The sequence below is a fragment of the Labrus bergylta genome, chromosome 1 (genome assembly GCF_963930695.1).
Source record: "Labrus bergylta chromosome 1, fLabBer1.1, whole genome shotgun sequence".
NCBI classification, from domain to species: Eukaryota; Metazoa; Chordata; class Actinopteri; order Labriformes; family Labridae; genus Labrus; species Labrus bergylta.
Genome location: NC_089195.1, coordinates 37,747,272 through 37,759,771, shown reverse-complemented (window position 1 = coordinate 37,759,771; position 12,500 = coordinate 37,747,272). Strand labels below are relative to the sequence as shown.

Genomic DNA, 12,500 nt, shown 5'->3' with positions numbered 1-12,500 from the left:
TCTGCGTGAGATCTAAACGGCGCTGCACGGTAGATGTTGACGTAGGAAGAGGGTCGTCCTCAGTTAGCAGGATGGACTGGTTGCCATGGTTACTTCTTTCTGCTTCTTGTGGGATGTTACTAAAGTGAGCGCAGACCAGCGAGGGGGAGGGGCTTGATGTGAATACAGCATTAGAGCCTCATCGGGCTGCTGCGTGTGGTCTTCCAGAGGTCCAGGTCCGCTGTGAGGGGTCCAGGTCCGCTGTGAGGGGTCCAGGTCCGCTGTGAGGGGTTCTGGTCCACTGTGAGGGGTCCGGGTCAGCTGTGAGGGGTTCGGGTCAGCTGTGAGGGGTTCTGGTCCGCTGTGAGGGGTTCTGGTTTGCTGTGAGGGGTTCTGGTCCGCTGTGAGGGGTTCTGGTTCGCTGTGAGGGGTCCGGGTCAGCTGTGAGGGGTTCTGGTCCGCTGTGAGGGGTTCTGGTTCGCTGTGAGGGGTTCTGGTCCGCTGTGAGGGGTTCTGGTTCGCTGTGAGGGGTCCGGGTCAGCTGTGAGGGGTTCTGGTTCGCTGTGAGGGGTCCGGGTCCGCTGTGAGGGGTCCGTGTCCGCTGTGAGGGGTCCAGGTCCGCTGTGAGGGGTCCAGGTCCGCTGTGAGGGGTTCTGGTCCGCTGTGAGGGGTTCTGGTCCGTTGTGAGGGGTTCTGGTCACTCTGGTTTCAGTTTGTACTGGATCTAAAATGATTCTGCGACTCCGTCTACTCGTCTTCATCGAGCTTCCTGTTCACTTTTCAGTGACGTCACTGTTGCACTTTATCCCGGAGGAGCCGCAGAGAGGGGTCGACTGTATCCATGCAATAAGTCAGACGTGGCGTTCTTTTCTTTTCTAATCGAGCATCACGGCTTCTGTCTTTGGACACAAACACGTTTCATTTAAATCAGGAAATAAAAGTTCACACAGCAGCCGTTTTCCTCCAACGCTCTCATCTCGCCGTACAGCGGTTTGTTGGAGGCTTGACCATTTTATAAACAGTTGTTATTCAAACTGGGTGGCCCGACCCTCAGGGGGGTCCGGAGGAGCTGCAGGGGGGTCATGAAAACAACAAACAAAAATCAACTAACTAGCTAGTTTTAGCTGTTACCTGTAATTAGCTAATGTTAGCTGTCATTAGCTAATGTTAGCAGTTATTAGCTAATGTTAGCTGTCAACTGTCATTAGCTAATGTTTACTGTTACTTGTCATTGGCTAATGTTAGCTTCAGTAGCATATGTTAGCTTTCATTAACTAATGTTAGCTGTTACTTGTTATTAGTTAATGTTAGCTGTCAGTAGCATATGTTAGCTTTCATTAACTAATGTTAGCTGTTACTTGTCATTAGCTTATGTTAGCTGTCATTCGCTTATGTTAGCTCTTAGCAGTCACCAGCTTCCAGATTTACGAACATTTTTAAAACCCTTTTAAAAATTAAACCTGGAAAATATTTAAGCAACATTCTAAATTCCCTACCTGCCGTGAGGTCAGAGGAAAATGGCTGCTGTGTGAATCAGTTAAAGAAAAGTGAAGACTTAAATATCCCATAAAGCCGAGCAGTGAGCGGGCGCTCATGTTGCATTTTGAAACTTTTCAGAGAGACAGAAAAAAAACCATCATGATGACATTTAAACGTTGTTAACTTTAACTTCCGAGGAAAACATGACGAGGATGAAAAGTTCACATTTTGTTTCCCTCCTTCATAACGCCATGAAGCTACGAGCTAGCCAAGAGTCTCCTGGGTGTTCTCGATAAAACGTTTGAAATAATGCCCTGCACGCCGTTACAACGCAACGTGAAACAAATATAAAGACAAGCCATCAAACAAACAGAAGGAGCTCTGAGTGACCAGAGGGTTAGAGAACATCGTCTTTCAGGACGTTCGTCACAAAGACTCACGAGAGACGTCGATGTTTTGAGTTGTGGCTCTGCGCCGTCTTCGAGTTGTGGCTCTGCGCCGTCTTCACTGAATGTTTTCAAAGTCTCTGGATTGTGAACACACTGAAAGAGACTCGCCAGGGCGGCCATGTTGTCACGGTGGGAGCCACAGTGGTTTCTTAAGGGCTACATTAACTTAATATGCACCACTTGCTGTTTCATGAAGCTCATGGCGTTAGCATTAGCTCAGCGTTAGACGACTGAGTTTGTTTTCATGCTGCTTCTCGCTGCGTTCAGGACATCCTGACCATTTTATATTTAGCATAGCGTTACACTACAGCCACTTAGAGAATGTATGAAGTGGACTAGCTGCTAACTTTATTTTGCACGCCTGCGGAAAGATTCACCAACCGTACAAGATTGTGACTGATTCACGGTCCTGTGTCACCGTTAGCACAGCGCCACATTATGTTCAAACTGGTTCAGAAAGCTTTGAGTGTGCTTTCTATGCTGACGATACTCTGAGTTTAAAAAAACGATACGCAGCATCAAAGACGGTATGTTTACCGTCCATCGCCACTCTTTGCATGAGATGTTTGTACGACGCACCTCTGACTGTAACGTGACTGAAAACAGCACTGTACTGTAATTACAACACGAACATTCACCTCTGACTGAGAAGCGTCTTCTGTAAATAACTTGCTACTAAAAAAAGGGATACTCACGGATCAGAGCGGTCGAGCTGATTCGTTCACATCGTGTTTCATCGTTTTGTTTATTAGCTGAAGAAGTCGTTGGGTTACTTAATAACCCCAGCTCTATGAGGAGCACTCGTTTGAATATCTTTCCCATAGGGAGACATGGAGTCTATTACAGAGAAATCTCTGACTCCAGGTAGTTGTTGGAGCCAAACGTTGGCTTTTTTATGACTTTAACGTGTGACCTTTGTTGCTTTGGACATAAGTCCCATCAATTTACAACAACAGATCCATGGCAACGTTTCTGCTTACAGTGTCGACAAATGTCACTGAGCAACTTCTCAGACTGTTCTGGACCTAAAGCAACTTTGTTGGATTAAAAGGGCGGAGTCATCGCCGAAACAACCAGTCTGAGGAATTCCCTCAGAGACGCTGAAGATAGATACTTTACTGATCCCGAAGGAAATTCAGAAAACAACAAACTGTCTCGTCTCCGTTTTGTTACCATTACTCTCCAAACAGAACTGGTTCCTACAGCTTTTAATATCCAATTATGTAAATAAACTTCAAAGGTTGTCTACATTTTAGGTCCTTAAATACTTTTAAACACCAAGTGTTTTAAAATGATTCAGAATTTAAAGTATAGATTTAATCTCTAAACTTCAGATCGTCAGGCACATTTTAGAGAGAGAGGACTTGAACCCGAAACGTTGCCAACAGTGTAGACGGTGTGAAGGACGTTTCCAGCAATGTTTCATACTTTAAAGCAAGAATTCACCATCAGGTGCTGAGGACGCCTCTTTGTGTTGCCGTGGTATCAAACAGGTAAAATAGTCTTATCTAGTGTGGTGTCTCACTGCTGCAAACTGTGTTCACGTCGTTTTAGTTCAGCTCATCACCCGGATCGTCTTCAGTGTTCAAACATTTATTAACCGCTGAGAAACCATCATCACTTCCACGTTACTGCGAAACATTTATACCTCATGAATCACAAATACAGACGTGACGCTCCACAGATCTCTATGGAATAACAGGGTGATATTGTACAGATGTCTGTCGAGAGAATTAAACTTTATAGTTGAACACTCGCCCCCGTGTTAGCTTCGTTAGCCACATTCACGGTTTGTGACTCCCATCAGTACGCATCACTTCTCGTTTTTCTCAAAGGAAGTTCAGAGAATTTAAGGACACCTTTTTGTCCAACGATTTCTCGTTGATGATATTTGGTGTTATCACAGGTGTTTAGCCTAGCTTAGCATAAAGACTGGAAGTAGAGGGATACTCTTTGCTCAGCTCTGACCATCACACAAAATGTTAACTAAAAAAGATCCCATCCTGCAGTCGGCCATTTTTAAATCCACAGCACGGTCCAAACAGTTCAGAGAGTTTGGACATTATAAATATAAAATATCTGATACTCGAAAAAGTCGTTAAATTAAGAGAATCAGATTTAGAAAGATTAAAGTTGTTAGATTGGAAAGAGAGAAAAGTCATAACATTACGAGCGTCTAGGGGTCTATTTTTGTTGCCGTGGTAACAAACCGGTATTGATATCTTTTGATGCTAAGCTAAGCTAAATACGTTGTGGACCTGAAAATATCGGCGGCACAGTCGTTACTAAATAATTCACGTCTGAACGCCCGTTCACTTTTATTGCAATAACAGCAGAGTTTGTGTCGTGGTGTTGAGGATTGGCGAGCTCTTGCGATCCGTGAGTGTCTTTCACGTGTAACATACATGTAAGCGTTTTCTTTTATATCACTTTACGATTGTACAGTACTGCTTGTATAATTTACAGGTAAAGCATGTATTTTAAACCTTTTGTAAATGATGACAGTGTAAATATATACAGACGTGTAGAAAGTCGTTAGGTTTGCAGTTAATCTCTAATAGCATGATCGTTAGCGGGGTTTAGGACGTATGTACAGGCTGTATGTCGAATCTTTATGAAGGGAAACACTTGAAAATCACCTGATTATCAGACTGCGTGCTGTCTAAAGATAAACTCTGCAATGCATTTTTTGTGCCTTTTATATCAATGTATGTAATCTAGACAATCTTGAAAAGCTTGTGTACAACCAAAATGACATTAAAATGATTTTGGGGGCAAATAAACCAGTTCCTGTTGTGTTTCTTCCCAGAGGGACCGTTAGCACGAGGACCAACAAAGGGATACACTTTCATACATTTTAGCTGGCGGTCTTCTTTAAAACATAGTAGTGTATTTTTGAAGTGTGGTTGTATGAGAAAGATCAAAAGAAAGTGTATTAGCCACAGGAGAGACCGGCTGGCTCGGCCCCCTAAAGGAGAGACCTGCCGGCTCGGCCCCCTAAAGGAGAGACCGGCCGGCTCGGCCCCCTAAAGGAGAGACCGGCCAGCTCGGCCCCTTAAAGGAGAGACTGGCCAGCTCAGCCCGCTAAAGGACAGACCGACCAGCTCGGCCCCCTAAAGGAGAGACCTGCCGGCTCGGCCCCTTAAAGGAGAGACCGGCCGGCTCGGCCCCTTAAAGGAGAGACCTGCCGGCTCGGCCCCTTAAAGGAGAGACCGGCCGGCTCGGCCCCCTAAAGGAGAGACCGGCCGGCTCGGCCCCCTAAAGGAGAGACCGGCCAGCTCGGCCCCTTAAAGGAGAGACTGGCCAGCTCAGCCCGCTAAAGGACAGATCGACCAGCTTGGCCCCCTAAAGGAGAGACCTGCCGGCTCGGCCCCTTAAAGGAGAGACCGGCCGGCTCGGCCCCTTAAAGGAGAGACCTGCCGGCTCGGCCCCTTAAAGGAGAGACCGGCCGGCTCGGCCCCCTAAAGGAGAGACCGGCCAGCTCGGCCCCTTAAAGGAGAGACCGGCCAGCTCGGCCCCTTAAAGGAGAGTCCTGCCGGCTCGGCCCCCTAAAGGAGAGACCTGCCGGCTCGGCCCCTTAAAGGAGAGACCGGCCGGCTCGGCCCCTTAAAGGAGAGACCTGCCGGCTCGGCCCCTTAAAGGAGAGACCTGCCGGCTCGGCCCCCTAAAGGAGAGACCTGCCGGCTCGGCCCCTTAAAGGAGAGTCCTGCCGGCTCGGCCCCCTAAAGGAGAGACCTGCCGGCTCGGCCCCTTAAAGGAGAGACCTGCCGGCTCGGCCCCCTAAAGGAGAGACCGGCTGGCTCGGCCCCTTAAAGGAGAGACCGGCCGGCTCGGCCCCTTAAAGGAGAGACCTGCCGGCTCGGCCCCCTAAAGGAGAGACCTGCCGGCTCGGCCCCTTAAAGGAGAGACCGGCCAGCTTGCGAGACCGGCCAGCTCGACTGGCTGTTTGTAACACATAATTAAGCTAGAGATAATAAAAAACTGTTACTCTGCCTCCTTCAAACAGTCGTCTCAAAGTCGATCTAATAGAACAATTACCTCCAACATCGTTAGTGGAGTCGTCGTTGTCTCGTGTTTTGAAGTTTTACCGGCTGCAGGAAGTCAGTTGGTGTTTGGTATCTCACAACGCTTCTCTGCTGCTTGTCAATGCATGTTGTCTAAGAGGGGGAGGAGCTAACAGCACTGTGTTTTCTGACATTGCAGTTTCCCTCAGAGGCCGTTGGTTGGCGCCAGAGTCCACTAAACTAAATTCATATTGTTGCTTTAAAAATCAACAAAGATGCGTTATTTGCCTTATTAGATTTGTTTTAGTGCTTTAGCAAACCGTTAGCCACCCACTTGTGTTCTTCTGTGTCTGTAGGATTTGACTGAACTTCAATTTGAGATTTTAGTTTGTGGTAATTTTAACCAACAAATGTTTAAAGATTATACGGCTGACGCAGCATAGGAATGTGGACACATCCTAAGTGCTAAAACAAACTGGCTAGCTGCTGGGAAATTCAAGCCTCAATATAATATAGCAAACACTTAAGTCATCATTGGTTTTCTAAATCACATGGCCCAGCTGCTGCGATGTATAGCCTAGCTTCCATGCCGACACTCGGACTGGTCTCTTCTTAAAGGGGCAGAGCTGACAGCATCTCCTTTTTCTAATAAACTTCTATTGACAAGTGCCTCATACAACCCCACTTCAAAAATACCAAACTGTCTCTTTAAGGTTGGTCAGTCTGACATCTGCTTATTGCTGCACACTGGCCTTCAACACAGTAACGTTGGTATGGTTCAAGTCTTGGTCAACAGGACCCTTTAACGGGGCGTTCTGCAAAACGAGAGCACTTAATGTTGGCATGGTGACTCCACCACTGAACCTCAGACTTTGGACAGTTCAAGCCTAGAAGTGCTTCAAGAAAAGAAGTAACTGTCATTGTTTGGTTTAAAAACTCTACCACATCTCCACTGTGGGTTCAAAGAAGTCCTCTGTGATTTGCCATGAGTCCCCCAAATCCAAACTTAACTAAGACCTTAAACCTCAGCTTGAATATTATTGGAATAATTGGTTCACTGTGACTGTGAAACTTTAACCAACTAAATTGATTTACAGGTTAAAGTGAGACCCATAAAGAAGAAGAAATAAAAGTTGCGTCATGTGGCTTTAGGTCTGGATCTGCTCCAGGTTTCTGCTCCAGGTTTCTCCCTGTGAAAAGAAGTTGAAATCAATGAACATTTTTACCTCTGATATAAACTGAGCTGAACTGAACATTTGAGCTGTTTTTATGTTTTTATTGTCACAGGTATGCTGAGAAATTGTAATTCTACAATACTGTGAATTTAGAGACTAAATTAATATTGACACAACTTTGAATTCCCTCCAGTATGTTTTCATTGGTCATTGTCTGTAAGCTGCTAGTAAGTACTGAGCTATGTGTTAATGCATTTGGATTTGTCCAAGTTTAACACCCTTTTTTAGCCAGCTCCTTCATGCTTTATTGTTTTTAATTTATCCGGTAAAATAGTTTTGTTGTATTTTTTTCAGGTGCTGTCACCCACGGAGCCGATTATCCCATCACCGTCCTCCCCAGACTATCGGACGAAGGGCCAGGGAGACGAGAAGGAGCATTTCCACATCCTCCCTCAGCTCCAAGTCAAGAGGGCCGACTTCCTCACCGTCATGCTAACCGGTACCTTACCTCAGCGCCGGAGCTTTGCCACACCGGATGAAGATGTCCCAGAGCCTGCAGGGCCAAGAGATGATGATGTCACTAAAAGTGAGTCAAACAGTGAGGCCAGTCAGAAGAGCACTGAGCGTAGCCAGGACGCTGCACCTTCAACCCTCATGGCAGAGGACCAGAGGGGTCAGAGGGAGCACGCCTCAGCTGCTGACGCAGACCCCGACCTGGAAAAAACACTCGTCCTGTTCTCTCCTGGAGACACTCGTAAGTCTCCCTCTGGTGCTGATCATGGTCTAGAGGGTGAGCTGGCTACACCATGTGCCCTCTCATCCCGTCACCTCCTGGTCGGGGAGGGGCTTCAGCCAGAGTCCTCCGAGACTGGACGTTTGTCCCCCGCTCTCAGGTCGGACCTCAGACCTTCCACTCCAATCGCTCCTGGTTCTCCGCCCTTCACAAAGGTAGAGCGCACATTCGTCCATATTGCAGAGACATCACATCTCAACGTCATGTCTTCCAATGGTCACTCTGCCCGAGAGAGTGACCGGGAAGTCCTGGCCATCATGAAGGCATCAGTGGTAGAGGACGTCACCCAAGAACAAGGAATAGAACCGACAACAGAAAAGTCTCCAGAGGAGTCCGTGCCAGACCAAGGTACCACTTCTGATAAGCATCCCAAAACTGAAAATGGTCCGTCGCCTGTGCTGGCCAAGTCTTTAGAGCCTGTTCCAGAAGTCTTGTCTCCTGTTCTTGAACTTAAAGATCTTTCTCTGGATCTTAAGAAACATTTACCATCCAGTGAAGACGACGCAAAGCTTCAAACGACTGCATCAGAACTACAGGCTGCAATAAAACCCAAAATCAAAAGCAGAATCCCAATCCTCATCTCTGAAGAAGACTCGGGCTCTGAGCAGTCCTCCTCCCTCTCAGCTCGGGCTCGACTACAGCAGCGGGCCAGGCAGCTTGACTTGGCCCGCATGTTGGTCCAGAGGCAGCAGGGTCGCTGGATGAGGAGGAGGATGCTGTCTGGGACGTCCTCGTCGTTATCCTCTGGGGACGAAGAGCGCAGGAGGGCTTCTGAAACTTTGTCTACCACTGGCTCAGAGGAGGACATGCATACCTCAGACGAGTCCAGGAGGAGCTCCCGTCTCAAGCCAACTAAAGAGCAGGGCTCCAAGGAGTGCAGGAGCAGGATCCCCAGGCCTGTCACCCCCATAAAGAGGCCTTCAGTGGGACTTGCCTCTGCTTCTCCCTCTCCTCTCTCCCTGCCAGAGTCCAGCGCTACCAAAGGAGCATCATCCTTCTCTAATGGGTATGATTCTGTTCCTTCTTCTGTTGTGACAAGTTCTGATTCTGAAGTAGAGTTGCAAGGTGTACCAACAGTTTTTATTTATTTACAATTCTACAATTCACTTAGCAGACGCTTTTATCCAAAGCGACGTACATCAGAGAGTAAGAACAACACAAGCAAGGATCTAGAAAAAAGGGAACAATGTGAGTAAGAGCAAACGATCAGCTTTGAGTCTGATTGGACACACAGGTGCTGACAGGAAGTCACCAGAGGCAAAGCACAACATTGAGGGCAGTTCTTGAGAGCTCTAATCAGTATAGAAACCATCTTATAAGTCGTCGTTATCAAACAAAAACCATCGTCACAACCATCATCATCATCAATAATATGGAGACCATCATCATTAAGTTAGTAGGTATTCATGAAAGAGCTGGGTCTTTAGCTTTTTCTTAAAGGTGCAGAGGGACTCTGCAGATCCAATGGAGTTTGGAAGTTCATTCCACCACCGGGGGGCAACAGAGGAGAAGAGTCTAGTCAGCGTCTTAGGACCCTGTTGTATTTATTAAATGGTTCTTTTTCCCGAGGTCAAATGTGGCTCATATGTAAGTGAGTATGTTCCAGACATAGAGAAATAAAATATATTAGCTGTATCTCCACTTGGTGGGAGTATGTGTAAGATAGTCTTGTTGAAGCGGGTAGCCTCTGCGTCGACCTGAACATGACCGATGACAACAGCAGTAAGTCATCTTACCTCTCAGAAAGTTTGACCATTTTTCAAACGACTGGCTTGAACTGTTGGCTACACTGCTCCAGTCTGCCTCCACAATTCCCAGTAGCATTTCAAAAAGTCAGTGTCATACGTAGAGCATAAAGGAGCCTTAAATGTTTGAATGACAAAGGTCTACTAGCTTACGTTACTTGACACTTCTTGTTACGTGGCTCTATAGTGCCAGAAACGTGTGTACGGTACACACGGTAACGTGGCCGGTAAAGGTTAAACCTTGTCCAAAGCAGGGCAACAAAATCAACCAAACTGAAGTTCTTCACAGGAGTTTGAATGATTAAAACTTGTTTTACACTTCAGGTTGTTAGGAAACTGTGAGTTCCTTAATATGACACGCCCTTGTGGATCAGGTATCAGGTAACTAAGGTCGTTTCAGTGTCAAGTATCGCTTCAGGAAGGAGTATGCTGGTGCTAAAGTTGGAACAGTTCTTTAAAATATTAATAAACCTTCTGTTTTCTCTCCTGTCCACAGAAATCAGAAAATTGGACTAAGCACTCTTAGCACTCAAAGAAAACCCAAACCCGTCGTCCCAAGGTCCTCCTCTTCATGTCCTCGTCCTTCTGCTGCCCCTGCTCCGTCAGGTAGTCCTCGAATGCCCCTGAGAGTCCTGTTTGGGACCCGTCGCAGCCTTAGCTCCACCCACTGCAGGACAGATAGCCCCTCCCCTCAGAGGGTATGTCCGTCCAGGCAACCCCTTTCTGTTCGAACCCCAACCGTCCCTGTGCTACCCGCCAAGGACAACGACAAACATGCGGCGCAGCGCCTCACAGGAAGCCACGGCCCAGACCTCCTCCGGCATCACGCCTACCAGGACCAGGCCCAAAGCAGCCGCCGCTGCAGCTAAGGGGAAGCCAAATACCAGGGAGAGTCTGTGCCCGCTAGATAATACAAAGAGACTCAAAGCCGAGTTACATTTGTGTAATAATCAGTCCCCCGGACGCGCTACGCCTCAAATGTTTTCACTCCATATTAGACTCCTTCATGTATTCTGATCTCTTCTACTTTCCAAGGACAGCTAACTAACTTTCTTCATGGGCTTCCAGTAAACTGAGTGACGGTTGTACAGAAGTGTTGCTGCCATGGTGCTATGGATGTGTGCTGCTCCCTGGGCAATCCCTGGTTTAACCTCCAGCTTCAGAGACTCTTTCCACTGCGCGTTTCTTTCTGGCAGAGGATGAAGCACTGAAAAAAAAAAACACGTCAGTTCATTCCTTAGAAAAGATTATCTTGATTAGTATCGCCACTAAAAGTGCAAACTAGAGAGTTTAATGATCTCTCGTAGATCCTCCTCACAGTCATAGAGGACGGAGGTTTCAGAGATAACAGCTGTGTCCTAATTCAGGGGCTGCCGCCTTCAAAGGCCCGCATATGAAAACACCAAACACTGTCCGATTTTGACCGGTCCTTCAAATGTGTCAGTTTTTCCTCTATGGCCCAACATATCCCAAAATTCTAACAAAATGGCCGACTTATATGTGGCCAAGGGTTACACTTAAAACGTAAGTCATTTGTTTTTACTCAATCAAAAAGCTACAAAATAAATGTTAAAACTGAGAGGGGTCCTGAGGTCGCAGGAGCGATGCTTAGCAACGCGGTGAGGGGCAGGAATAGCCAGCAACACAAATAGGAAGTCCTCTGTCGTCCAGATCGTCACATTTCAGATCAGTCTGCTCAGCCTCTGAAGTCTGATAACTAGCAGCGACTTCTGTGGAAATGAAGCCGATGTTTGAAGTGCAAAATAATTGCAGTTCCTCGAGTGTCCACTAGAGGCTGGCTCACTTAAACACCCCAAATAAAAATGTAAGTTTTTACAGCAGAAAAGAACAAATCGGTCTCTTTATGTCTTTATTGGCACACACTGTACAATAACAAATATCCATCTCATTATCCTTTTTAAATTTGTTTCCGACGGTTATCTCTAACGGCGACTGTCTTTGGGCTTCAAAGACAACAGGTGACATCACTGAGAGTACGTCCATGTTTCTACAGTTTTTGGATGCTACCCCTGAGATGGGACACAGCAAACGACGCCTTCCTGTCATCGCCTCCTCTACAGCTGTCAGTAGACGTAAAGTCAGCTCGTACCCTAACCCGCCTTCTGATTGGTTAAATGAAAACAAAGTGGTGATGAAATAGCCTATTAAGGATTGACGCCTAGTTTTCACTTACTGTGTACGGAGGAAAAGGGGAACGTGAAACTCCTGAACTGACGCCTCGAGTACGTAAAAAAAGATCTGTTTGACAGTGTGCTAGCCTAGCTAACAGGCTGCTAACAAGCTAACAGGCTGCTAACTAGCCAACAGGTTGTAACAAGCTAACAGGCCGCTAACTAGCTAACATGCTGCTAACTAGCTAACAGGCTGCTAACAAGCTAACAGGCTGCTAACTAGCTAACATACTGCTAACTAGCTAACATGCTGCTAACTAGCTAACAGGCTGCTAACTAGCTAACAGGCTGCTAACTAGCTAACATACTGCTAACTAGCTAACATGCTGCTAGGATGATTCAGTGTTAAATTGTAAAGTGAGTTAGTTTGAACTTTGTTAATCTCGTTTTAAATCATCGTCTGTTTAGTTTTTTGCCAAAATGTGGTCAAACATAATTTATCGTCTTCGTCTTCGTCCGTTTGATATTCGACGATTGATATTACAAACTACTGGATGGTGAAAAACATGAGGAGCCTCATGGCTGCAGGTTCGATCAGGATTCCTCTGGCTTAAAGAAACGCACTCCTGACGGTTATGTGAGGTGTAGTGCAGCTGCCGTGGGTTCGAATCGACCTCGGCCCTTGCTGCACGTCATCCCCCTACTCTCTCCTCCCTTCACTTCCTGTCTCTTTTCAGCTGATCC

At 46.7% G+C, this 12,500-nt stretch overlaps 1 protein-coding gene across 1 annotated transcript in view; it reads left to right on the top strand.

Moving 5' to 3' along the window:
- Positions 1–12,464, top strand: part of ttbk1a (tau tubulin kinase 1a) — a 55,890-nt gene extending 43,426 nt beyond the window's left edge. The window contains 3 exon segments of the mRNA XM_065960823.1: positions 7,441–8,885; positions 10,121–10,376; positions 10,378–12,464. Coding sequence (XP_065816895.1) covers positions 7,441–8,885; positions 10,121–10,376; positions 10,378–10,641 — 1,965 coding nt within the window. The 3' untranslated portion in view covers positions 10,642–12,464.
- Positions 12,465–12,500: the final 36 nt, after the last annotated feature.